The 26,564-nt window shown below is 33.2% G+C and overlaps 2 protein-coding genes and 1 pseudogene across 5 annotated transcripts; all 3 read right to left on the bottom strand.

Moving 5' to 3' along the window:
- Nucleotides 1-7,127: 7,127 nt before the first annotated feature.
- On the bottom strand, nt 7,128-8,430 carry LOC140803801 (nuclear intron maturase 3, mitochondrial-like; annotated as a pseudogene).
- Nucleotides 8,431-9,033: 603 nt separating this feature from the next.
- Nucleotides 9,034-13,633, bottom strand: LOC140803622 (probable U3 small nucleolar RNA-associated protein 11). Of its 4 annotated transcripts, none has more exons than XM_073159524.1 (9): nt 13,501-13,633; nt 11,999-12,061; nt 11,801-11,891; nt 11,604-11,695; nt 11,431-11,524; nt 11,256-11,335; nt 10,660-10,743; nt 9,494-9,593; nt 9,034-9,406 (listed from the first exon to the last, which is right to left on the bottom strand). In XM_073159524.1, the coding sequence occupies exons 2-9, from the start codon at nt 12,052-12,054 to the stop codon at nt 9,314-9,316; spliced, it is 690 nt and encodes a 229-aa protein (XP_073015625.1). In that variant the 5' UTR covers nt 12,055-12,061; nt 13,501-13,633; the 3' UTR covers nt 9,034-9,313. The 4 variants fall into 4 exon arrangements, with proteins under 4 accessions (XP_073015625.1, XP_073015628.1, XP_073015627.1 ...); XM_073159527.1 differs by lacking the exon at nt 13,501-13,633 and adding an exon at nt 12,270-12,395 and having other exon boundaries at nt 11,999-12,054; XM_073159526.1 differs by lacking the exon at nt 13,501-13,633 and adding an exon at nt 12,174-12,232.
- A 791-nt stretch (nt 13,634-14,424) lies between these two features.
- LOC140802880 (triacylglycerol lipase SDP1) lies at nt 14,425-18,720 on the bottom strand. Its single transcript, XM_073158500.1, has 3 exons — nt 16,700-18,720; nt 15,715-15,858; nt 14,425-15,585 (listed from the first exon to the last, which is right to left on the bottom strand). The coding sequence occupies exons 1-3, from the start codon at nt 18,128-18,130 to the stop codon at nt 14,626-14,628; spliced, it is 2,535 nt and encodes an 844-aa protein (XP_073014601.1). The 5' UTR covers nt 18,131-18,720; the 3' UTR covers nt 14,425-14,625.
- Nucleotides 18,721-26,564: the final 7,844 nt, after the last annotated feature.

The raw sequence follows: 26,564 nt of genomic DNA, 5'->3' as shown, positions 1-26,564 counted from the left end.
GTTTGCAAGCAAGAAAACCAGTGTCTTCGAGTAGGTGTAACGTATAGTTGCGTTGTGATAGACATATGCCCTGTGTTGTCCGTGCTATTTCGAGGCCGAGAAAATATTTTAAGGGCCCTAGATCTTTGAGTTTGAATTTGGATTGAAGGACAGTCTTTACTTCATGAATTAAACCAAGAGAGGGTCCGACAATAATGATGTCGTCAACATATACTAGCAATGCTAAGAAAGAAGACCCCGATCCATTGGTGAATAAGGTATGATCGGCATGGGATTGTACAAATCCAGATGCAAGGACTGCATTTGAAAATTTAGTGTACCATTGGCGAGAGGCTTGGCGTAAGCCATAGATGGATTTGTGTAGTTTGCACACAAGCTTTGAGTTTGCTGAATCAGTTTGTACCTCAGGAATGAATCCAAGAGGTAGATCCATGTAAACATCTTCGAGGAGATCGCCATTCAAGAAGGCATTGTTAATGTCCAATTGTGCAAGATGCCAAGTTTGTCTAGCAGCAAGTGTAAGTAAAACTTTGACAGTGGCTAGCTTGGCAACTGGGGAAAAGGTTTCAAAAAAATCAATACCTTCGCACTGGTTGTAGCCTTTCGCCACTAACCGAGCCTTATATCTATCGATCGAGCCATCAGATTTGTGTTTTATCTTGTATACCCATCGACAGCCTATGGCTTGCTTGTTGGAAGGAAGTGGAACCACCGACCATGTCTTGTTGGCTTCCATGGCATCGAGTTCAGCACTCATTGCATCCCGCCATGCATTGGATTTGACGGATTGATGAAAGAATTGAGGTTCCTCTTGAGTGGAAATATTAAGTACAAATTTTTGTATGCTGAGGACAATGCTTGGTAAGACATGTGAGCCTCCAAAGGATACAAGACTGCAGAGGTTGGGTGTGATTGATGTTGCAGTAGTTGACAATGATAATGTCTTAAGTATGATGGTTGTTTGGTCACTCTCGAAGAAGTGCGAGTAGGTGCAATATGAGAGGGAATTTCTGGAGCGCTATTTTGTGCATCAGTGGCTGAAGGTGCAAGTGAATCAACGTCTGATGTCTCGTGTGGAACATCTACTGGAGCATTGGTGTTCAAACATTCAGTACTATCAACTCTTGCTGGTGTGGGAATGACCAAGTTGGGAAATGGATCAATCATTTCTGCCTCAGGAGATATAGAGATAAATGGGAATATGGATTCATGGAAAACCACATCTCGTGATATAAATATTTCCTTGGTCTTGGTATCCAGTAATTTGTATGCTTTCATGTTTGGGGGGTATCCCAAAAAGACACATGCACGAGCTCTTGGAAGAAACTTGTCTCGGTGAGCTGATAAAGTGGAAGCAAACGCAAGACAACCGAATATACGAAACTGTGAATAGTCCACACTTTTCTGATACAACAACTCATAAGGAGACTTGTTGTGTGTCCAAGGAGAAGGTATGCGGTTTATCAAATAAGTTGCTGTCAAAATGCATTCGTTCCAGAAACGAATGGGTACATGGGATTGAAAGAACAAGGAACGAGCAACGTTAAGTAAGTGTTGGTGTTTCCTTTCGACTACAGAATTTTGTTGAGGAGTTTGCACACATGAAAACTGATGCAGAATTCGTTTTGTCTGTAACAACTTGGTGAAAGCTAATTCTTTAGCATTATCAGTACGAATGGCCTTGACTTTCATTGTGAATTGCGTTTCAACCATTTGACAGAATCTAGACACTATACTCATTGCTTCAGACTTGTGTTGCAAGAGAAAAACCCATGTAAACCTTGTACAGTCGTCAACTAAAGTCAGAAAATATCTTTGATTATTATGTGTAGGAACACGATATGGACCCCAAATGTCACAATGTATGAGATCAAAAGACTTTGCAGACATATTGTGGTGAGAAACAAATGTTAATTTTCTTTGTTTCGCTAATGGACATATAGAACATGGTATATCAGGTACATCAATATCCGTGTAATGTAAATGAGACTTCAGAGTCTGTACGATCTTCATTGAAGGGTGCCCAAGACGACAATGCCAAACTTGTGAGCTAACTTGATTGACATGAACCTTTGAGTGTGAGTTATAGTTTTCCAGATTCTTGACTTCTAGAACATAAAGACCTGCCGTCCGATTACCCTTGCCAATCATCTTCTTGGTTGTCATGTCCTGAATGGTAAAGGAATCACGATGAAAACTGATCACCACTTCTGTGTTGGCTATATAGGAGCTCACGGACAATAGATTAAATTTGAATTCGGGTGTGTAAAGAACATCAGATAGAACTAAAGATCCCAATTTGACTTCACCACATAATTTGACATCAATGTACTCATGATTGGGCAGAATGACACGTGAATTGTCTACTGTCTTAAGGGAAGTGAAAGAATTCATATTCGAGCAAGTATGTCGAGATGCTCCCGAATCCACAATCCAACACAAAGGTGAATGTAACACATTAGGAATAGATATCGATAGACAAGTACCTGAATTGAAATGATCATTGGAACCTTCTTGCCGATCAAGCTTCTTGTCAGCAGCTGAGAGATGTTGAACAAACATAGCCATTAGTTGCTCCATCTGGTTTTTATCAAAATTCTGTAAGATATTTGAAGGATAAGCACCAAGAACTTCTCGTGCCCCAGATGAAGGAATATGTCCTGATACTTGATTTATTGGGGCTGGTGAGCTTCTGTTCACATTTCTGGTTCGGTTCTTGTATCCGGGTGGATAGCCATGAATCTTATAACATGTCTCCACAGTGTGTCCAGGGACATTGCAAGAAGTGCAATAGGGCCTTACTTTCTGAAATTTATTTCTTGCTCTGTTATTGTATTGAGATTGCTGTTGTTCTCCTTTGAGGGCAAATGCCAAGTCGTTTGTTGGTGTGTTGAAATTGGACTGACTCCCAATAGCCCTTTGTCGTTCTTCTTGTATGACTAAAGCAAAGATTCTGCTAACAGGTGGAAGTGGATCAAGTAAAAGAACTTGACTCCTAGTATGAGAGAATGAATCATTGAGACCCATGAGGAAAGTCATGGCATAGTCCATCTGAACATAATTTTCAATGTTCTTGACCCCACTACAGTTGCACTTACCACAATTACAAACTGGTCGAAATTGGTTTAATTCTTCCCAAATGGCCTTAAGTTTAGAAAAGTAAATTCCAACCGGATCTTGATCTTGGCGCAAACTGAGCAACTCTCTTCGTAGTTGAAATATTCTGGGAGCGTTGCTTTGTTGAAAACGATCCCTCAGATCTTTTCATATGTCTTCTGCCGACTCCGCGAACAGAACGCTTGCTGATATTTCCTTGGACACAGAATTTAGGAGCCAGGAAATTACGATGTTGTTGTACCTTATCCACGCATTTGTCAAATTGAGATCATTCTCTGGTGGCTTGGGAATGGATCCATCAATGAACCCCAATTTGTTCTTAACAGAGACTGCAATTGTGATTGCTCGACTCCATGACGGAAAATTTTCACCCGTGAGTTGCTGTGAGACCAGGAGCAGCCCTGGATTATCAGAATGATGAAGAAAATAGGGACTCGATTGATCGTCAACAACTGATCGCCCCATTTGCATATTCCACGCCGGGGGGTTTGTATTTGCCATGGATCCAGAATATTCAGAAGTTCCAATTGCAAAATTGAGAATGAAAAACACCGATCTAGAATTTACCGAGGAAATTAAACTCACCTGACCGTAGCTTCGATGAGAGAATCACAAGCTCATCAATGGTGCGGAAATGCTCTGATACCATATTGCACAGATGAGCATGCATCGAATGTAAACTGAATTCTTCATTATTATGTTCAGAGAGACTAATAGTAGTCTGTACACTTCTTATTTATACTAGAGTAATCAATGAGTAAACTAACTGCTATCTAACAAACTCAAACTGCTTAATAACTGAGTTAACTAACAATCTAACTGTTAGTCTAATACATATCATTCAAAATTGTAGTAGTGAAATTAAATTATTTCAGTGTGTGTTCACAAACAATATCTATATATAACCCCACAAGATCTTTAAATTTATTTTCTCAAAAGTTTGGGATTTTTAATAAGTTTTTTGAATTTTTTTAATGTAAATTTAAAATTTCATGCTACAAAACAAAAAAGGTGTGTGTGTGTGTATATATATATATATATGCGCTCTTCAAAGACTAAAATGCAAACAAATTGAAAATATTTATTTGTTCAGCTCTCACCTAAAATGTCCTGTCAAATTGATAGACAGACAGTCGACAGATGCACTCAGTGAAAAAAAAAATGGCAGAATATCATCAAAACATGTATTTTGTCTAAATTTGTATCCACGTGCGTGAAAATTCATTAAAATCGAGGAAACAAAGCTCACCCAGAATTATATTTTGTAAAAAAAAACAAAGCTCACCCAGAATCATATTTTGTAAAAAAAAAAAAAAAAAAAAAAAAAAAAAAAAAAAAAAATTGTTTGTGAACACACACAGAAATAATTTAATTTCACTACTAAAAGTGATGATCTCTACCTATTCATTGTCTTACTTACGTTGTAGACTAGTGAGTGTAACTTGACCAATTTCAATAGAGCTTTGTGACCAACTTCATTCACAACCGCACGCAAAGAATTAAACAATCGGACTAATATGATAATCTAAAATTCTTGTTAGTCAGATAAATTATATTAAATAAATTTTATACGACAAAACTCGTCGACGAGATTCAAAAAATTGAAGAAAGTGGTGATGGTTCAAATTTAATTGTAGATGATTTTGGGTAGATGAGATCTTATTTATGTGTGGTCTTTACCCTCATTTCATTTCAATGGGTAAGATCTTGCCACACATACAATTTCAAAAAAAAAGTAGATCACATATATGTATGAACAAATCTTGACCATCAATTTTATCATGAGAGCAACGTCGAGCCTAAGTAGGATAAAATAAATCGCAACTTAGTGATGTGATGTGACAATTCCGTAAATACATGTGGAAAGGATTTGACAAGGACTCTTGACCATGACTTCTCTTACAGACACGCAGCAACGCCTATCAGCCGTACGATCGCGTAATCTAAACCCTGGATTCGAAGACACGTGTGTCTCGCTCAGAGCTCAAATTCTGTCAGAAATTTGTTGATCCCTATTGTGTATTCTAGTTACATGACAATTGTACGTACGTTTTTTTTAACGTAGAACTTCTTTTTCCTCTACAGATTTTTGTATGGGACACTGATTTTCACGTGCCATTTTGCAGTAATAATTTTTTTTTAACGGATTCAATAAATGTTTTTTATTATGTAAAAGTTGAAAAAAAAAAGAAAAATGTAGAGAGGTAAAAAAAATTGTTTTATGGTATGTATATATAATAAGATTTTAAATTTTGTTAGGCGTTAGTCAGCGTCCTGATCAGTGCGGAGTGTTTAGGTCGTCTAGGTAGGGATCAAACGTCGTTGGACGAATTCTACGATATTAATGCAATAAAATAAAGTTTGGTGTGTGATGGAAAGCAAAAAAAAATCTTATTTTTTGTTGGAATTTGTGTTTATAATGCTACGATACTGTATGTTTATTTTTTTATGAATTTCGTGATCTATATTATAAAATTTTAGTTTGCTTCTTTATTTATATATATATATTGTTTTATATACTATTTTTTCACATAACAATATACTTTCATTCACCATAAAATGAAAATATATATATATATATATCTTAATTCTCGCAAAAATAAATTTAAAATAAAAAATAAAGGCAAAATATTTTTAAAAACGAAATTACGATTCTGATGTCACTTCATTCTACCCATCAGTATTTGGCTAATTCTTTTTGCCTCTCTTTTCTGAATAATTACAACTGACTGAAGTTACTGCTCTACGTACAATTAAAAAGATCTGCTGCATGGTCCCCGGCCCGGCCCGTTTATTTTTATATAATAATATACAAATTTTTCTCTCCATTTCTGATAATTAAATTATTTTATCTTTGAGGGTTCATTTAATGAGATTAATTAATAATGCATGTGCGAACAAGTATATCTAGTCAAAGAGAGCCCCAAAATTTCCGGTTAGCCAAACAAATATTATATTAATATTTTCTTTTCCACATGTACTCAAATAATACATGTAAATTCTATAGGATAAATTTAGATTATAATACATGTAAATTCTATAGGATAAATTTTGATTTTTTTTTTATCAAATTCACACGGTTGATCATTCGATTTTTGATAATTTTAGTTATTTATCATTTAAAAAGTTGATGTGGAACTAAATAGATCGATACTACGTTATCATGATATTAACACCACGTCAATGTCACGTCGAAAAAAATAAGATTACATTTTAAAAATACATTTTGCACATTAAAACTGAAATATGATGATATACAAGATCAAAATCGTAAAAAACACGAACATATAAAAACAAAAACAAAAAATTTAATTTCTCCTAAATATTTCTAGCAAAATTCACGCTTGAAAAAATCGAAATTGTTATTTTTTATATTTATATTAGTTTTATGCAAGGGGAGAAGGAGACAAAGGAGTTAAACTAACCAGATGCTATAAACGAGGGATGAGGTATGTGGGTCCCTTATCCCCGACAAGCGTGGGGTTGTCTAGTCTTGTCATCTTTAATTATTTTTAATAAAACATAATATCAATATATTTATAATAATTAATAATAATAATAATTATATTAACGACATTTAACCATCCCCACCAATAAATGTTGCCAGTACATTTATTGGCTGCCCCACCATATCCAACATTTACTAGCTTGACTATATTTTTTCACGAATGTATTCAATAATATTGCGTGCATAAATTTAAAATTTGTAATCCGTATAATTAATTTTATAAATAATTATTTTTAGAATTTTATTTCGAAAATTGTGTTACATATTTTGTTATTGTCCTTCTTGTAAAGTTTTTGAGTAAAAATATAATATAATAATAACGAAATTAAAATAATTAGAAAATGCTGATTAAGATTTAAGAATTTAAAATTTATCTAAATATTCTAATTTTTAAATTTTCCAAAGAAAAAAATATTTTCGAAAATTATAAACAGACGAAAGGAGGCACCATGAAACTTAAAATTTTAGTCGTTTTTGGGTCGAGACAAATGTATCTTTTCAAAATTGGTCGAACCCAGATGATAGAGCCTGCTAGACTCTGACCTGAGTCCAGTCCAATTTGTATTTGGACACGGCCCAATGAATCATTTCTAAATAGACACTGTTGATTGCCTGATTGTCTCAGGATTGGTGGTTTCGTGTTTTTCTGCTAAAGTCGAGATACAAGAGAATCGAAGATGATAAGTTACGGTGATTTTCACTGTTCGGAAGTTGTGGCAGCAGCAATAAAAATCCAGCCCCTTTCTTCCCACCCCGGTATAACATTTTATGTCGATATCTTGAAGAACCATAAGCCAAGTTGGAGGCCTAGGACGACCCGTGCTATTGGTGAATCCAACCATCTTGACTGCCTTCCAAATGAGTTCTATGGGTGCATCGACTTTGACGTACCGTCTTGTCAAATACTCAATGGTTCTTTCGAGATTTCCGTTCTTCTTCCTCTTCTGCTCTTTTCACTTCTTCCTCCAACACCTTCTTAGCCTTCATCGGTTACAAATATTAATAAACTTGATGTTGGAAGTTGTCATAAGCATCAACAAGATCACGTGGAAGAGAAATTTCGAATCTTTTTCGAAGAGCGAAAATCACCAGCAGACAATTTCCGATGCCATTCAGCTCATTCATCCACAGATCCAAGAAACTCTTGAACCACTTACTATCCCAAGTGTGAAAAATTTGTCTCGCTTCATTCTCAATCTGGAACTCAAATTTAAATCCATTGCTCTGTTACAACTTCCTGAACACATGCTTCAATAACTTCATTCATAACTTCTTCCTATTTTCTCTTTTGCATTTTTCAACTCCAAAATCCGGACTTATTTTTGCCTAAGATACTTTTTTTGTGCCATAATAGCTTTCTCTGTCTTAGGCGGATGGAGCACCAAGGTGCAACTGCCTGAAGCTCCATTCCCATGAAGTCTATCTTCTCATCAACCGTGTTATGAATGACTGTCATAAGTTTATCCATTCTCAAATCCAAATCACGTTCTAATAACTTCACTACTTTATTCTTCAATTCTAAGGTCATCATCTTTGTTCCTGAAGTAACAATCAATATCTCATCCATAACTTCACTACTTTTTTCTTCAATTCTAAAGTCATCATCTTTGTTCCTGAAGTAACAATCAATATTTCATCCAATAATCGGATATCATAAATCTTCAATGGCTTACAAAAAACATGGTCGGAATCTCTTTCAGCCGAGACAAGATCATTTTCCATGAACTTAGGAATCTCTTTATTCGTGCTTAATCTTAATTCTTGAACTTCCTCATCAAACCCATTAAAGTAAACATCGATCAACATCGAACTCAATGTGGATTCTTGAGGCAGACACCTGCCTAAACAAACCCCACCCAATTCAACGTTTACTATCTGACATTCAAACATCCTTTTTTATCAAATGAATTTTCACATGGTTGAAAGGACAATTCTTGGAGGGAGAAGAAGTGTGTGGAAATTGAATCAATAGTGTGCGGCGGCGGAGGAGTCTCGGGGGCATATTCTCTGTGGTACTGGCAGGCAGTGAGGAGGAGAGAGGGTGCAGTGACTACGTCAGATAGGAGGCCGTGGAATTTGCCGCGACGACAAAGGGAGAGAGTACTAAGGCTTCAAGGGCTCGCTTTGAGAGAGAATGAATTTCTGAGGAGAATAGGGGCTGTTGGCGGCGGAGGGTGGAGGAGAGGTGGAAGTTCGCGGCGTAACAGTGGCGGCTTTGGATTTTCTGAGGAGGCTGAAGAGCATTATATACGTCGCTTGGAAATGTCACCTCCATATTCGAGCTCTATTTTTCAAAACTTAAGGATCTGACTCCTCTTATGGCAGAGTCTTGTTTGGGAACTTAATAGCAAGAAATATCCCCCTATATTGGTAACTATATCTTTTTCATTATTTATAATATTATAATATTATTTTATATAATATAATGGTTTTCATTTCGACCATGAATTCATCATGTGTTTTTCGATCCGATCATCAATCCGATTATAAAAACATGGAAGCATATAATCTTGTTTCCAACATCAGTCACAGAAAAATTATGTTTCGCCGTTTATGGTTGTTCCGATTTAAAAATCATGCAGTTTCCAGATATACGAAAATTGTCCTTCCCAGATGACTTCAGGATATTGTTGCACGTCCCCTCCTCATGCTCTCATTCAAGAAATCTTCTATATATAAGTGTTCTATTCAACGTTTCCTTTCCTGTCGCCATTTATACACGGGTCTTGAAGTGGGACTAACCATTTCATCTTCACGCAGTTTGCGTTTCTTACCCCTTTTCTGCACCAATGATGCATTAAAATTATTACCCTACAGCGAAACAAGGAAAAAATGAAGCGTATAATGTACTCTCTGGAATATTGATACCTGTAACTCTTTCTGCATAGACATATCCGTGTATATTTTCTCTAGATCTTTTAACCGTTTTTTTCTAGCCTCTAGCTCTCGATATGAAGAATCTGTCTTCCTGCATGTTGACCATGTTTCTATACACGATTAAACTAAGGAGAGACTGAAAAGAAATGTGGAAATCAACCAAAGCAAAGCTCATCAAACGGAAAAGGATTTGTGCATGGCGGACAGATAACCAACCAATTGATTCGATAAAGTTATGTTCTACAAGAAACAGAACAGTAATTTGGAATAAAACTAAATACCCAAAATGAAAGCAGAAAGATACAGTACAGAAAAAGGATTAAATTTTAGGAAAAATGCAGCAACGATTACCAACAAGCAAGACCCTTTAGGGAATATGATAGATAGCAGTTCATGATATAAGAAACGTCAGTTGGATTTAAATGCTCTAGCACTTGTGCATCAATTCGATTTCTTGAACCAAAGTTCATCAAGTGGCAAGGATATATGATGGAGAGGAGTATCATCCCCTAATTCCCATAAAATTTATACAAAGATACACCACTCACAATGACGGGATAGTATTGATCTCTGGGAAGAAATAGAAGCCAGTAGAAAGTCCAGAAAAGACAAAAAGGACACACGGCCATAAATATTTATCATGCACGTATAAATGGAATTATAATTAACTCACATAGCATGCGATTGATACTCCCAATTGGTATATATTTGTGACCAACAAATCCAAAAAAGTTTTTGAAGAGAAAACTAGAACAATAGCAGGGACTACCAAAGAAGTAGAAATTGAAAACTAAATTCAATAAGAAAAATAAGATATTATGACAAGGCGCCAAATATCACCATATTCAATCAACACGTGAGGTATTGATAACTTCAAGGGGGTAAAGTATGGGTGGTGAAGAGGCGAATGAAAGAGCTATGAGGACAGGCAGACTTCCGAATTAAAATATGAAATAACTAAAGCAAATTATTTCTGATTGTCGAGCAAAATTTGTAGTCCCCTTCGTTTTTGCAATATAGCTTACGGATTTATGGTAATGATATCATTCGGTACTCGGTAGGGATCTTAATTGTGGGGAGGCAAGTAGAAACAGGTTATCAACCTGGCAATCCGATTTCGTAGGAGGCAACTGAGTAAAAAAAATAGCTTTCAGTACCTCAAAATAGCTTTAGGCAAGTATTTAAAAGCAGATGGGTTCCCTTGTTCTGAAACTTTTTTGCGTACTTCTCTTGCCTCCTCCCTAAAAATAGAATCAACAGGCAGTCAACATGCTTCATGAAACACAAAAATATCTACTAAGCTCAAAAATGCTATACTACTGAGCAATAACTACCCTGTACCATTTTATGCATTAATACTTTGTGTGACCAATACATTACCACCAAATCACTGTCTTGGATGGAAAAAAAATATGTCATCATTTGCAGACACACAAGTGTAAACATGGAATTAAAGTGATTCAAACAGAAGTTCCAGAGAAGACAGTCTCATTGCCCTTGGTCATTGAACTTTTGAAATTGGCCTTCGGATAGTTTTATCTTAATTGCCTAGATTATAAATTAGATGTTCTTTCTAAAGCAGAAGAGAATAAAACGACTTTGAAGAAATAAATTAATTGAGCTATCAGAAGTGACCATATCTAACAATGAGAAAAGAATAAACTTTGGTGGTGACATAACTGGAATAACATGACTCTAAAAAATGGGTATGAAAACTATCAGGAATCAGCAGAAAAAGGGCTTGATCACTCACCTGTTGTCGGCATAATAAACATGGTTGGATGATGACTGATTGTCAAGAGAATGCAGCATACCATTCAGTCTTTCAATTTTCTGCCTCCAAAAAGTTGAATTTCAGAATAAAGAACCTGCATGACAGCTATCTCGAGAATTCTAGACCCAAAAAACCAGAAAGTCTAAAACAAAACCTTTTTTTCAGTTTGAAGCTTCTGCAAAATATATCCAATGTCTTGGGTCTTCATCAATATCAGCTCTTCGTTAGTGTACTTATTAGCCTGGCTCCTTTACAAAAGCCATATAAAATGAATATCCTCAAAAGAGAACACATAACCTCACAATAAAATAAAATTTTCCAGCTTACTCAGGTTTATGGACTCCGCCAACAGTTTTTGTTTTAATCATCTTGAAGTAAAATTCATCTGGGTTCCTCAATGCTGCTTTTTCCTTAAGTTTCTGTTATAAACACGCAGAAGCTACTCACCACTATGATAAGTACTCACCAAATTTCGTTCATAAAATGCTACCAAAACCAACAAGACGCAGGGTAGTAGAAATTACCTGTAAAGTCTGCTCTTTCTGGTGATAGGCTTTTGCACGAAGGACATAATCTTTATGTTTTTCGAGCAGCCCAAATTTCCTTCTCAAATGCCTGGTACACACAACAAATCATCAATTAAGTGAACCGGAAATATACATCAAAATATTTCAAAACGGGCAATAAAGAAATTAATGGCCCCAAAAATTAATCACACTTACGGCTGAGCGCGCTCCTTGTGAGCTCTTTTTGGAATAGCATTCCTTAAAGACGACATCTTTATGCTAGCAAAAAAAATTCACAGAACTTCAAAATCAATTTACGCACTTCAGAAACACAAAACCACTACAGAAAACATAAAGGGCTAACAAAAATATTGAGTTGAAATCATTTAACCGTGAAACAGCGAAGATTATCGGTACAGAACAAAACAACGGATTTCTTTCGTATTTACACCAAATTCAAAATAATTATTAAACACAGAAGACTCGCCTGTGGAAAGCGGTGAAGGCTTAGGGTTTATAGGAGATACCAATGCAGAAAATCTTGATTTGATGAAAAGTATTTTATATTGTGGCAAAAAATTATTCTAAATTAATTAAAATTCAAGCATGCAAATTGGCTTCCTGATTGAGTATACAAACACACACACACCACACAAAATTATGATATCACATAAATAAATAAATAAATAAACTTGATATTATATTAAAAAAATTAGAAATAACTTTTATATGATTTTCTTATAATTAACTAGAATAATTACTTAAATATGATAGTATTTTATTATTTCAAGTTTATGAAATTATTAGAGGTGATATCATATTTTAAAAGATTAATTTGGTTTATAAACATAAAGAAATATTTACTAGCATATGATAATTGATAATTATAGACGAACCACAAATTTATAAAAATAAGTTTTGGTGATATTTTTTATTAAACAAAATAAAATATTTTATCATTTGTTTGAGGTAATTTTTGGTATATAAAAATTAGAAAAATGACATCAAATTTAATTACTTCAGGTCTCTCAATCTTTAATTATAATAAAAATAATAATATCAGAGTTTCATTAATTTTTAGATTAAACTATGAACTTTAATATTGAAAATATTTATGATTCTTTTTTTATATTTTGGAATTATTATTTGAATAATGTTTATTTTTTTAAGAAAAACAATGATGCAATTACTAATAGACAATATTATTTTTGTATCTCCTTATATTATAAAATTTCGATTTACCTTAAAAAACACAAATGCAATTCTTGTAAGACAATAACCAAAACTTTATTATTTAAAAAATCTATCATAATTTTTTGTCGTTAAAAAAAAATCTTAAAAAATTAATATTAAATATTTTATCTCTGTTTTTAATAGGGATATACAAAATATTGGTTAATTTTTTCAAAATACACATAATATATTGAGGTGGAATTTTTTAATTTATCAAAATTTTATTAGATCGTAGAGTAAGATATTCCAAAACCGTCGCTAATTTAGCGACGGTTATTCCAAAACCGTCGTTATATTAAACGACGGTATACGTAAAAACCGTACCTATCTTAATTGGCGGGTTTTTAATAAAGTCCCACCTGATGCACACCACGAAGAAATAAAATTTAACCAAAAATTAATGTATTAAATTTACACAAATAAACTACTACGCAAAAAATAAAATCATGTATTAAATTTTCTGAAAAAAAAAAAAACTTTAAAACCTGATGTTGCGCGAAGATATGTCTGCTTCCGTGTAATACTGGAAAATCGCACCGAGTAACAAATCTACAGAATAAATACGAAATAGTTAGTAGAAAATAAAAAACCGAAACTTCAAAAAATTTATAGAGATTCGTTACTACCTGAGAGATAGACGAAAATCGCAAAAGAAAAATGTTCGGAAACCTCGGTATATATAGAATTATAGCGACGAGCTATGAGAAAACCGTCGCTATTTCCAACGGTTAAATCAATAACCGTCGCATATAGCGACGGGTTTTTCAAAACCGTCGCCGATCTGTTTCATAGCGTCGGGCTACGAAAAAAACGTCGCTTGGTCTACAAAAGCGACGGTTTTTAGATATCCCGTCGCTTATTTTGATTAGCGGATAAACCGTTCAATATTGGCGACCAAGTTAAACCGTCGCTCTAAGAGCCACGGTTTTTATTAAACCGTTGCTATATGAACGACGGGTTTAATGTAAACCGTCGCTTGTTTTATATAACGACGATATATTTAAAATCGTCGCAATAATTTGCGACAGTTTATTAAACTATCGCACTATTAGGGACTGTTTATTAAAAACAGTCGCTAAAATAGCAACTTATACCGTGGCTAAAAAAGCGACGGGTTGTTGTAAACCGTCGCTTAGATCGGATTGAAAATTAAAGGTTAATGATATTAAATTCCTAAATCTTAATATGTTGATTATAAATAAAAAGTCTTATACTTCATAATAACATGACTCGTTATACATAAAAATCTTATAATTCGATTTTTTAAAAACCAAATAACCTAACCGAAAAAAAAAATTTCATAAATTTTAAAACCATAACCGACCAACAAACTGATAAAACCGATCCACTTAAACCGAATTATTCGATTCGATCGGTTTTTTCGGTTTTCGGGTTTTTATGTCCACCCCTATTTGTATGCATTATATATAATACATCAGCGAATGATGACATAATTTTTATAGCATAAAATTTTATTTGAAATACATTTACAAGTCTTGAATCAATAACCTGACTACGGAGCCATTGCAAAAAAATTCAACCTCCCAAGAAAGAATTCAGATAATTCTGCAAAATACCAGCAGATTCTTGAACTTTGCTCACCACGGTGATCAACCATCCATAACACGCTCATCACATATATCTTTGACTATACAACTATTCCGGGAACCGCCTGCTTCGATTTCATCTGTGTACATGTCTTCTCCATCATCGTCTCCATTTTCAGACACTGAAACATCGTCCATCTCCTTATCAGGCATGTCAAGTTGTACGCACTCCGGAACTGAATCATGTGGAGAGCTATTGTATCCCAAATCATGACTCCTGTTAGAGGGCGAAAATACTTCCTTCCTCACAACGTTCAGAACTATACCGTTTTGAATTCTTTCCGGCTGTAAAAGATCACCTTCGGTGACCATAATGCTTGAATTGTTAGGGGGAGCTCGGTTACAATTGTGGGGGGCTCGGTTACCATTGTCCCTCCTATCAAATTCTGAGCTGGGATTGTTTTGATCCTTGCTACTGATTTGGGTCGCAGACACTTTGTTGATTCTTGATTCAATCTCCAAACTCTGCACAAAATCGATAAATTTATCTGCGGAAGTTGTTCTCATCAAAGGACCACCAGACCTCGTCCAAGAATTCAGATCAGCCGTCTCAGAATCACTGTCGCTTCCTTCATGTGTGTATCTTTGTGCCCGCCAGTTTCTTGAAATCTTCCCGGTGGTGGAAGCACAAACTCCTTGGTGAAGAGACAGATTGATCTCTGTAGCAAGGTCTTCGTCGAGGGATCCACTCGAATTTTCTCTCGCAATGACGTTCCAAGAAGGGATTCTCTTAGATGCGTTGAACCTGACGGTGGTGGCGAGACCTTGAGAAGCGGCGGCTGCTCTTTCGGCACTTCTTTTCAATCTACGGATGTGGTTCAGCACTGCTACACATTCATCGAGAGCAAGTTCGATCCCACAATTCGCTTTTATGGCAGAGAGCTTCTCCCAAGTGCAACGCCGGCCCTGGTACGCAGCCTTCTGAAGTTCGGTGTAAGATGGGTTCTGAATTATCTTTGATAACTGAAAATCACAAAGAAAGAATCAGAAAAAGGCTGCATCTATCAATTCACTCATTTTGATACGAGTTGTCCACTTACAAAGAGGGGGTGTTTTCTTAAAATATAAACAAGATTCAATCGTCATGTATACCTGAGCTAAAGTAGCAGGCATTACAATAGTTACATCACCCTCCCAGTCCTGAGCAAACAGCTTTGCTAGTCCCCCAAGTGGAAAACCGAGCTCCAATATCTGGTTACACCTGTGTTTGACCTCCATCTCAGCTAGCTGAGCAAGCTGCATAGGTAAAACACTCATGACTGGTTTCTTCATCTTAAAAGATAAAACTAACATAGATTTAAGACGTAAATTTGGCGAAATCCAGAAGAGAAAAAAAACAGTAAAAAACTTCCAGACGGTGTATTTCTTTATCCACGATACATTATGGTTAAAATCATTCAATAAGAATTATCCACGAGATTTAAAATCACTCCACAACACATTCTAGAAGTTCTGAGTTATCTTGTTTTCAAACATTAGACCATAAGCCGAGAAGAGGGTCCAAACCAAAAATACAATCCTCTAAACCGGAGAGCAAACTTACTAACTAGTTCTGTATACCAATGACATTCAACCTTTGAGCGAATGCATTTTGTATGATAAAAATGTCTATTCCGGTTAGGGTAACACCATCAACAAGAACCCTATGAAGGTTCCAAAAGAAAAGGACCAAAATTTTTAGAAAATATGAAATTCTCCGTTTAAACACTGCCATTTATTTTAGATCGAACTCTATTGTCTGACAATGATGTTTCTAATAGTTTTTCAAAATTCATATATTTTTCCCAGGAACAGAATGGTGAAAATATACTAGTTTTTATTCAAAAAAAAAGAAGTAATGAAGCTAATGAACCAAGAGGGATATATTAAACCACAGGATAGAAAACTTCATGGAATTTTCAATGATCTAGTCAATGCACAAACTTAGTAAAAAAACTCTATAAAAAAGTGAGATGTGGTCAGCATTAACCCAATATAGAGGATAAGAGAACCTCTATTTGCTAAAGTCAACTTCGAGATGTATGCTCAAAAACTGTATAATCATAAAATGGAAGAAAAATATTCCTACAAATTATACCTTAGCAGCAAAGTTGCCTCCATAAGCTCGAACAATCTCCTTCAATCTCAGCAAAGGTACAATATGAGGATTTGCTTGACTCACGATGAAATGATTCACATTGAAGAGTTCTTTCAACTGAATCATGGGCAGGTCTATCTCCAAGCTACCATCTCTCCAACGACGTGCAGAAGAAACGGAAGGATCTTCAGGTCCCAAATGAAATGGTGGATGGTAAGGCACAATTTCTCCAGTTCTATCCTTTGCCATCAGCTCTTGAGCTTCAAAAAGACCGGGGAATGCACAAGAAGCAGTCACAGCACTCCATATGACAACATGAGGTGAGGTCAAGTAGTTGAGGCATCTAGGAGGTTCATGCTTCCTCGCAGAGCAGACAGTGATCCCCAATATTCGACCTGTCATATCATAAGCTTCTTGGAAAGTAAGATTATTTGTAAGATTTCTGAGCATCATCTGCAGTTGTCTGATCTCGTGAACTGCACCTCGGGTCATGACTCTCTTAAAAACAGTAAAAATTCCACCCATATGGTCGAAAAATTGGATAGAATGCCAAGAATCCTCGAAGAAACTTTGAAGCTCTGGCCATGACCTAGTGGCAACAACCGAACACATAATCGACCCCACACTAGACCCTGCAATTATCCGTGGCAAAAGCTTATGTTCCACCAATGTTTTCACCACTCCTACATGGAAAGCTCCCAAAGAAGCACCCCCGCTCAAAAGCAAAGCCGTCCTACCGAAGGCATGCCTTGTTTCATGCATAAAAGCAAGCTTCTCCTCTAACAGAATCTCCTCTGAATCAAAATCACAGACCATTCTCAATTGTGTTGTAACCTCATCTATATATTCCTTTATGAGTTTTGGCACCTGAAGCCTACCCTTATGGAGTTCAGGATTGCACATATTACCTAAATTTCTAACGAGGTCAGCTCTCATACAGAAAATAATATCCCGAAAAGAACCCTCTTGCCGACGATGGCGAAGCTCTTGAAGTTTATTCCTTACAAGTTCTACGTCATACAGATCCACTTCATTCATTTTAAGAGTTTCCTTTTCTAACATTTTAGCAGCATGAGCCCATTCTTCATAGGTTAATGCAGCTCTCATCATATTCCTCCAAAATTTCCTCCTATACGCCATCTTTGCCCGTGTCTTGACATTAGTGTACCTCTTCAACAAGAAAGCAATCAATGTCACCATTACTAATATCCCTTGAGGATTTCGAGGATGAAACCATGAGATTACAGGTGATAAGCAGTCCCTCAAACAACTCTTAAATTTGTTAAAGTGATACAGCAACATTCTAAAGACTTGATGCCTTAAATGTGATATAGACTTGCAGAATAAGACTCTAAATGCAATGGTTCTACCAATGAGAGTAGAAGGCCCGATGGAGAATGGATCGACACTAGCCTCATTACTTATATCCATGGCCTTACCTACGGTTAAATCTTTTTTTATTAACAGCAACCAGAAATTATACACTTGACCAGAGAATGAAGATCGAGATAAATATTCCAGCTAATGATTTATTAAATGTAATGGAGAGGACGAGAAATCAAGAGTCAAAAGGTTGGAATCGAGAAGCTGAAGTAAGAGAATCTAAACCTCCCCGCGTGAGCAAGAATCAGCTCTGAACTCACAAAATTGTGAGAAGAAGATCAGATATCCGTCTCCTCCGGTGATCCTCGAAACAACGCAGCGTAAAACCCAGAAAACAAAAGTGCAAAATACCCGAAATTTAACCTCAAGATTCAATCTTGACAGTGTCCACTCGATCAAACTCCAAAAGCGTCTACAAATCAACCCCACAAAATTTATATAAATCCCACCGGAAGTTAATTTTTCCAGAGCCTTATCTTTCTTCCGACTAAAGAGAAGCAGACAGACATCATCTCTGAAGTGTGATTGAAGAAAACGTGCAAATTTGTATAAAGATAAGGATTCAAATTTTAAATCGAAAGGATATGCTAAATTTCAGAAAGTCTGGAGTTTGATTCAGATTGGATTACGATAAAGTCGTGGGCATGACACATCGGCTACGGACTTATATTTATATATTTATATGTGTCGAAACCCAGGATACTAAAATTAATAAATATGAATGTTTAAATAATTAATTAAAATGGTTTGATAATAATAAATATATTTAATTAGTTTATAAATTTTTTATATTGAGATTATAGTCAAATAAAAATAATATTTTTTGTCAATTTGAATTATTTACGATTTAATTTGATACACTGATCGAGTGAAACATTTTTTATTAAAAGCATTTAAAAAATATTAAAAAATAATATATTATTTTTCGATCAAAATTTTACAAAATAAATAAATATTTTTCAAAGAATAAAAATATATTTTATGAGATAAAAAATTTGATTATTTTTTGAACATTTTAAAAACATTATACTGAAGTTATAATTAAATAATAATAATAATAATAATAATGATGATGATAAATGGAAAATCAATATACCAAAAATTCATTATGATGTTCTTCACTAAAAAATTAAAAAGCGTGATATTATATAAAAAATTTATAATTTATTTAATATTTTAAGAGTATGTTAGTTATAAAAATAACACAAAATTGTAACCAAAATTAAATGAAATAATATTATCAATGCCAACATTTTAAAAAGTGTTATTTAAGTTACATTCTTTAAAATACACTAAAATATCTAATATGTCATTGAAAGATTTTTTAAAATATTGATACAAATATACAATGTCTTCTATACATTTTTTTAAATAAATATAAGAAAATATTAAAACTAATTAACAAAAATTCTTATGATATCATCTCATTAGTCAATCTGTGAGACAAATCTTCGAATTGACTCATGAAAAATATTGTTTTATCTCAATATTATTATTTTTCACTCAAGATATGAACCAAATTTTGATTTGTCTCGTGAATTTAGATATGTGAGACCGTCTCATAGGATATTACTCAAACTAATTTAGATAAATTCATTTCTTCTATCTTGAGTAATTTTTTGTAAATATGGTAACAAAATAATTTAATCACACTATTTAAAAATTGTAAATACTTGTATAGTTCATAATTATTATTGATTTAAGTTTTTCGAATAAATTTTTCAAAAATAATAAATATTTTATTATTATATTATAATATAGATTATTACTTTAATTACATATACAAATATATTAATATTTTTTTGTTTAATATTTTTTTCAAAACTAATATATTTAAATAAATATATGAGAAATATTATTTAAAAAATTAATAATATTAAAAATTAAAATATTAATAAATATATCATTAATTTATATTTATTTAGAATGAAGCTTTTTGGCGAAAACATGTTATATATATATATATATATATATATATATATATATATATATATATATATATATATATATATATATATATATATATATATATATATATATATATATATATTGGATAAGAATGTAAGATAAGATGACGATACACAATACTTTTGAAATTCCGAAAATAACCCAATCAAAATAATACACATTTTCTATTTTATTTAATTTGACATAATAGGTGTACTTCAAAAAATAAATATCAACACAAAACCAATCGGTGCCGCAGAAGAAGTGCATAGTTGCAATAGTTTATATGCATCTCATACACCGACTGTCTGGCCTGGATTTATCCTGAAAGATCTCAAAAATTATCCACTCGGATTGTTGGTGTGCATACATAAGTAAACCAGCAAAGACAAACTAAATTAATCGGGAGACTTCGGAACAGGAAACACAAATCCTGCCAAATACGTACACCAATTAAGGAAGAGTATTAGGTAAAACTACAACTCGATCCTGCCTCCTAAAAAAGATGGGTACACCGTACATGACAGAAGTCAAAATATTTTAGCTGCAGTTTCTTGAATGATCGATCATGCTAACTGAAACATGGGTGCGTGCGTGTTTCTATACGAGTCCAGAAGACGCGAGGGATATGCCGAGTTAGAAAAAACCATGATTACTTTTGTTTTACATGTAACTTGGCCTGCATGCATGCATACACGGAATCGTGACAATTAATGCTTCCATATTCTTTCCAGGGGATTACAATCCACGGAAATTGCGAAGGAAGGCCGGTTAAATATAGTTTGATACGTATGATAGGATAAATATGTGATATATATAATATAAGGATAAGTTAAAGATAAATAAAATGTAGGATATTATATTTAATATATGATAAAATTTTAACAAGAGTGATTAAATTTATATAATAGATTGTAATGACAAAATTAACTTTATCATAATAAATTTTATAATTTCAAAGTTGTTGCTTGAATTCATATTTCTTATATGTTCATGCACCGACAGCGCTTTTTCATGATTTATTTATTTTTACCTAATTTTATATATTATATAAATATGATAATTGAGCCATTTATTTTGTGAGTCAAGTCAAATATCAATTTTTAAGGTTAATCGAGTGATAATGATAATTTTATTGAGATTTATAAAAATCATTTATACAATTATCTCGAGTTCACATATATAATTATCATATTATATAATATATAAAAATAAATAAAAATATTTATTTGATTTTAATTTTATATTAAGATCAAAAGACAGGGGTTTGTTACAAGAGAAAACTTTAAATATTTATAAAAATCATTTATATAATTATATCGAGTTCAAAACACCATTATTTTGATGATATATAAAAGTAAATAAAAATATTTGATAGGGTTTAGGATTTTTATACATTGAGGGCAATTAAGTCATTTGTGGTGTTTTTTATCATTAAATTAAAATTATCACATCCCATAAAAGAGATATTTTATCTCTGTATAAAATTATTTATCACGGACCCATGATATTATCATGAGCTTTCTGAAAAAATGTCAAACGTAAGATAAAGATAATTATTTATCAATCTCTCTTGTCCAGTATACCAAACTATACCGCGCACAATTCACTAAAAAAACACAGATGATTACCTTACTAAATATGGAAGAGGACAGTTGGCATTAGGGGAGGGGGAAAGAAGGGATACCTTGTTCCACTAAGAAACATATGAACCGCAATATTTGACCACATTGAGTGCATGTGGAATGCAGCTTTCTCCGAAAACTCAACACGTACATGTATGAGACCTGTGACATAGCAAATAAAATGGAACATGAATATAACATATTCACTGACTTCTTTGCGGAAATATGGTGGATATATCAAGTTTAGATCTTTGAATGAATCAACGAAAACGACTTCCCAAGCTGCCACGCAAGAATTTCTCAATTAATCCACACGAAAATTCCTGGAGCATAGACAAATGATAAGGTCCAACGAGCGCAACTCAGTTGAATTGTGTATCTGTTTCCAATGTATTTCGAGTTTACGATCTCTCTCTAAATGGGGTAAAGAATCTTTTCTGTGCTAAAATTTCATGCAACTTAAAAGGTGATATTTTCTGATTTTTTATCTTGTTTTCTTTAGCTTTGGCACTCATTTCTTCCCTTGTATCACAGCATATTTATGGCTTCACTTTCGTGTCCGTGGACCGGATTATTAATTCTATGCTACATCTGGAGTATTTTCTCTCATGTGATGTGATCCAATATTAGTTTTTAGATCATCAATATATATGTCAATTTCTATAAAAATATGAAAGACCCACATAATCTAATGATATTAAAATAAAAAGAGAAACACTCTCACTCTCTGTTGAAATGCTTCATAGACTAACCTCTTGGGCCCGTGTCCTACTAAGGAAATGATTGTACATATGGAATAGATATGATAAAAGCATGCAATTCGAAATAAACCCGATAATGATTTCTGTGGAAACGGGCCTAAATAGCATGGTCTAACCCAACCCATGAGCAATTAAAGCAACGTGTTTTCGTGTCCACTAAGACATAGTTTGGTACACATGATAGAATAAACATGTGATATATAATATAAGGATAAGTTAAGGATAAATAAGAGGTATGATATTATATTTAATGTTTGGTATGATTTTAATAAGAGTGATTAAATTTATATACAAATTAGCAAATATCTTAGCACAATTAATTTCTTAATTGGAATAGTAGAATAGCATTAAGGAGACAAAAAATCGTGTACGAAGCTGATGGCTGAAGCTAGGTGTTACGTGGGTCGGCCGCCAACCCAAGACCCATGTCACATGTATTTTATAGCTCATGACCCGGGCCCACTACCTAACAACTTGGTATGTTTCCCCCTTCTCTTGCCGTCGGATTGTTTTTCCTATATTTTCATCCGTTGGATCACAATACCTCAAAACGACAACTATCAGAATATAAATGTTATGCGGGACCCACGACACCGAGATTCCAAGAAGCTGCCCTCTTCGGTATTTAAATTGGAGCGAGTCTCATGTGAGATCGTCTCACGGATTTTAGTATATAAGACGGATCAATTGTACTGATATTTAAAATAAAAAGTAATATTCTTACCATAAAAAGTAATATTTTTTCATTGATAACTCAAATAATAGATCTGTCTCACAAATACGAGACACGAGACCGTCTCACACAAGTTTTTGTCTTTAAATTGAGGGAAACTATTTTTTTAATATTTTGACTTTAACCAAATATTTTTTTTAGAGATTAAAACATTTTTTGTTTTAAATTTTTTTATCGTGTATTATTTTAAATATATGTGTGTTTAAGGGCGAACATTAATGGGAATTTATAGTTTTTTTTTAGATCCTAAAATTTTTATTTATTTAAAACATTTGAATATTTTTAATACAATATGAATTCACTCCCTCTGAATTAATATTTTCGTTATAATATATACTTAATGGTTTTTTTTTTATTTACCTTCCCTTAAATTAATATATTTAAGACTTGTTTCCTTTACATGCTATCACTTGTGTTTTTTTACAAGGGAGGTAAAAGTTGTCTGTTATTTTAAGTTATTTCCCACATAAATATACGTTGTAAAAAAAGAAAGGACTTGAAATATGTTTACGTATATTATATTATATTATATTTGTGATACGATCTTATGAATCTTTATCTGTGAGACGGGTCAACTCTACCGATATTCACAATAAAGTAATACTCTTAACATAAAAAATAATTATTTTTCATGGATGACCCAAATAAGATATTTGTCTCACAAAATACGACACGTGAGACTGTCTCACACAAGTTTTTGTCTATAATAAATGTTTGATGACTTTGAATATCAAACAACATTCAAATTATAGTTCAACTTTCAATTCTGAAAATTAAAATATCTTCTAGAAATTAGAAATCAACTCAAGTCACTATTCGAAATATAAATTTGAATTCTCGAAATGATCACCTTATTCAAAATTTGTATATTTTATTCAGTGACGTCTGTGAAGTTGAACTGAGGTTTTCGTTAATACCTTTCCATCAATGAAGCTTGAATTCAAAAACTTTATAAATTAAAAAAATACAGATATCATTGACGAGACTGAATTTTTTTGCTATGCTAATTATTTTTATTCGTTACTTATGGATCTATCACATTTTCTATCATTTTAGGCAACGTTTGGTTTGCTTGATTAGGTTGGTTTATTTTTTTTAAACCGCCTAATCATTCGTTTGGTACGTTTTTTATTTAACCAAATCAATCTCTCCTATGAATGATTAGGTTATATTAGGTAGGTTAAAATAATACCTTCTCACCCCATAGGATTATTTATCTCACTCTTAGTTCATCGTATTTTTCCAATTTTACCCTTCTCCTAAATTCAAACTCACCACCATTTCCTTCCACCGACCGTCCACTGGCAACCCCCGCCAAAGGTCGACCACCGCCGCCGGCCACTGCCAACCGCCGCCGCCGATAACCGCCGACCACTGCCGCGGGCCACTGCCGACCACCGTCGGCACCGTCGCCACTTCCAGTCGACGACCGCCTCGCCTTCGACCGTCCACCGCCAGCTGTCGACCTCGCCGCCGCCGCCGCCGCCGACCACCAAACACCTCTTCCGGCCATCCATCGCCAGCCGCCGACCTGCCGTCATCGTCGCCAACATCGATCGCCGTCGCCGCCGACCACCGCCGCCGGAGTTGAAGGAAAAAAAAGAGGAAAGGGCAATTTTGTCCTTTAATCAAAAAATTCAAAATTATCCCACACTTAAAAATCTTACCAAACAAAATACTATTTTACACCATATATTACATTTATACTACAATCATTTTCTTTATCATTTACATACTAATCATTAGTTTATTTTATCATCCAACCAAACGATGCCTTGATGTCTACTTACGATTTTTTTTATTTCTTTCTCTATGTCGTTGATAAAATAATAGCAAGAGACTCGTTTTAAAATAAAGAAATTAGTTGAGTTGCTACAAAACTTGTCAATTTCGTTATAAAAGATTTAGCGCAACTACGATTTTTCTTATTTTCAGATTTTATTTGTGGTGAATTAATTTTTTGACATTTAAATTTTTACATTTATTGTTTGTTAGAAACAACAAATTAACATGTACTTTGTGAAAAAACTTTGTGGATGAAATCGAAAATTTGACAGATCGCACTATTTGACAGGGTTTAGAAGAAGTTTTTTAAAATTGTTTATTCACTTCCTCTAAACTCTAATTCAATCTTAAATAGTTTTATGCTTTTCAATTTTTAAAATGTTCAAAAATAATTATAACTTTTATTCAACATTTTTATCTAATAAATCATATTTTATTTTTTGAAAAATATATATTATTCTTTAAAATTTTGATAGCCAAACAATATACGATTTTTTAATATTTTGTTTATTATTTTTTTATTAGTAACAATTTCATTAAATCATTATATCAAATACAATAGTAAATAATTCAATTTGCGGCATGACTCTTATCCTTATTTGACTTATTGAATATGATCTTAACTGATATAAAAAAAATTATATAATAATTAAGTATATTAATTATATTAATAATTTTAAGTAACTAATTAAAGTATTAAACGCTCGTATTCACTAATTTTAATAATCTGTGTGCCACACAGATGAGATATTAATATATAAACAAGTGTAGTTGTTGCTATATATAGCAGGTTACCATAAAAACTTCGTGCTAAAAAATATAAATGTGAATTAGTGTTATATTCAATAATTTTCAAATATCATGAATTATTTTTTTTCAAAAAAATAAAAATATTTCACATTATTTTTCAAAAAAAATAATAATAATAATAATTATTATATATATATATATATATAATAATTATTATTATTATTATTTTTTTTGAAAAATAATGTGAAATATTTTTATTTTTTTGAAAAAAAATAATTCATGATATTTGAAATTTGAAAATTATTGAATATAACACTAATTCACATTTATATTTTTTAGCACGAAGTTTTTATGATATATATATATATATATATATATATATATATATATATATATATATATATATATATATATATATATATATATATATTAGAACTGAACCTTGTTTAAAAACCAATATATATAAGAAACGAATAATCGCTCGTGTTAATTTTTTTCTTTTAAAAAAGTTGAAAATACCTAACACGATGCGATGAAAAATAAAACAACTAACTATTTAATAAAATCAAATCAAAGGAAATATAAATTTGAAGAGTGGGTATCATGTGTGACCGTCTCACGGATTTTAATCTGTGAGACGGATCAACCCTACCCATTTTCACAATAAAAAGTAGTTAGCATAAAAAGTAATATTTTTTCATGGATGACCCAACTCAGAGATCCGTCTCACAAATACGACTCATGAGACTGTCTCACATAAGTTGTTGCCAAATTTGAATAGACAAGCCCACTCAATATCTTCAAAGAATTAAGATACAAGAAACGAATCATTATAAGATGTAAGAATATGTATAAATTAGTGTTCGCATGTTCATACATAG

The sequence above is a fragment of the Primulina eburnea genome, chromosome 10 (genome assembly GCF_022965805.1).
Source record: "Primulina eburnea isolate SZY01 chromosome 10, ASM2296580v1, whole genome shotgun sequence".
NCBI lineage: Eukaryota > Viridiplantae > Streptophyta > Magnoliopsida > Lamiales > Gesneriaceae > Primulina > Primulina eburnea.
This window is presented reverse-complemented; position numbering and strand designations above follow the sequence as displayed.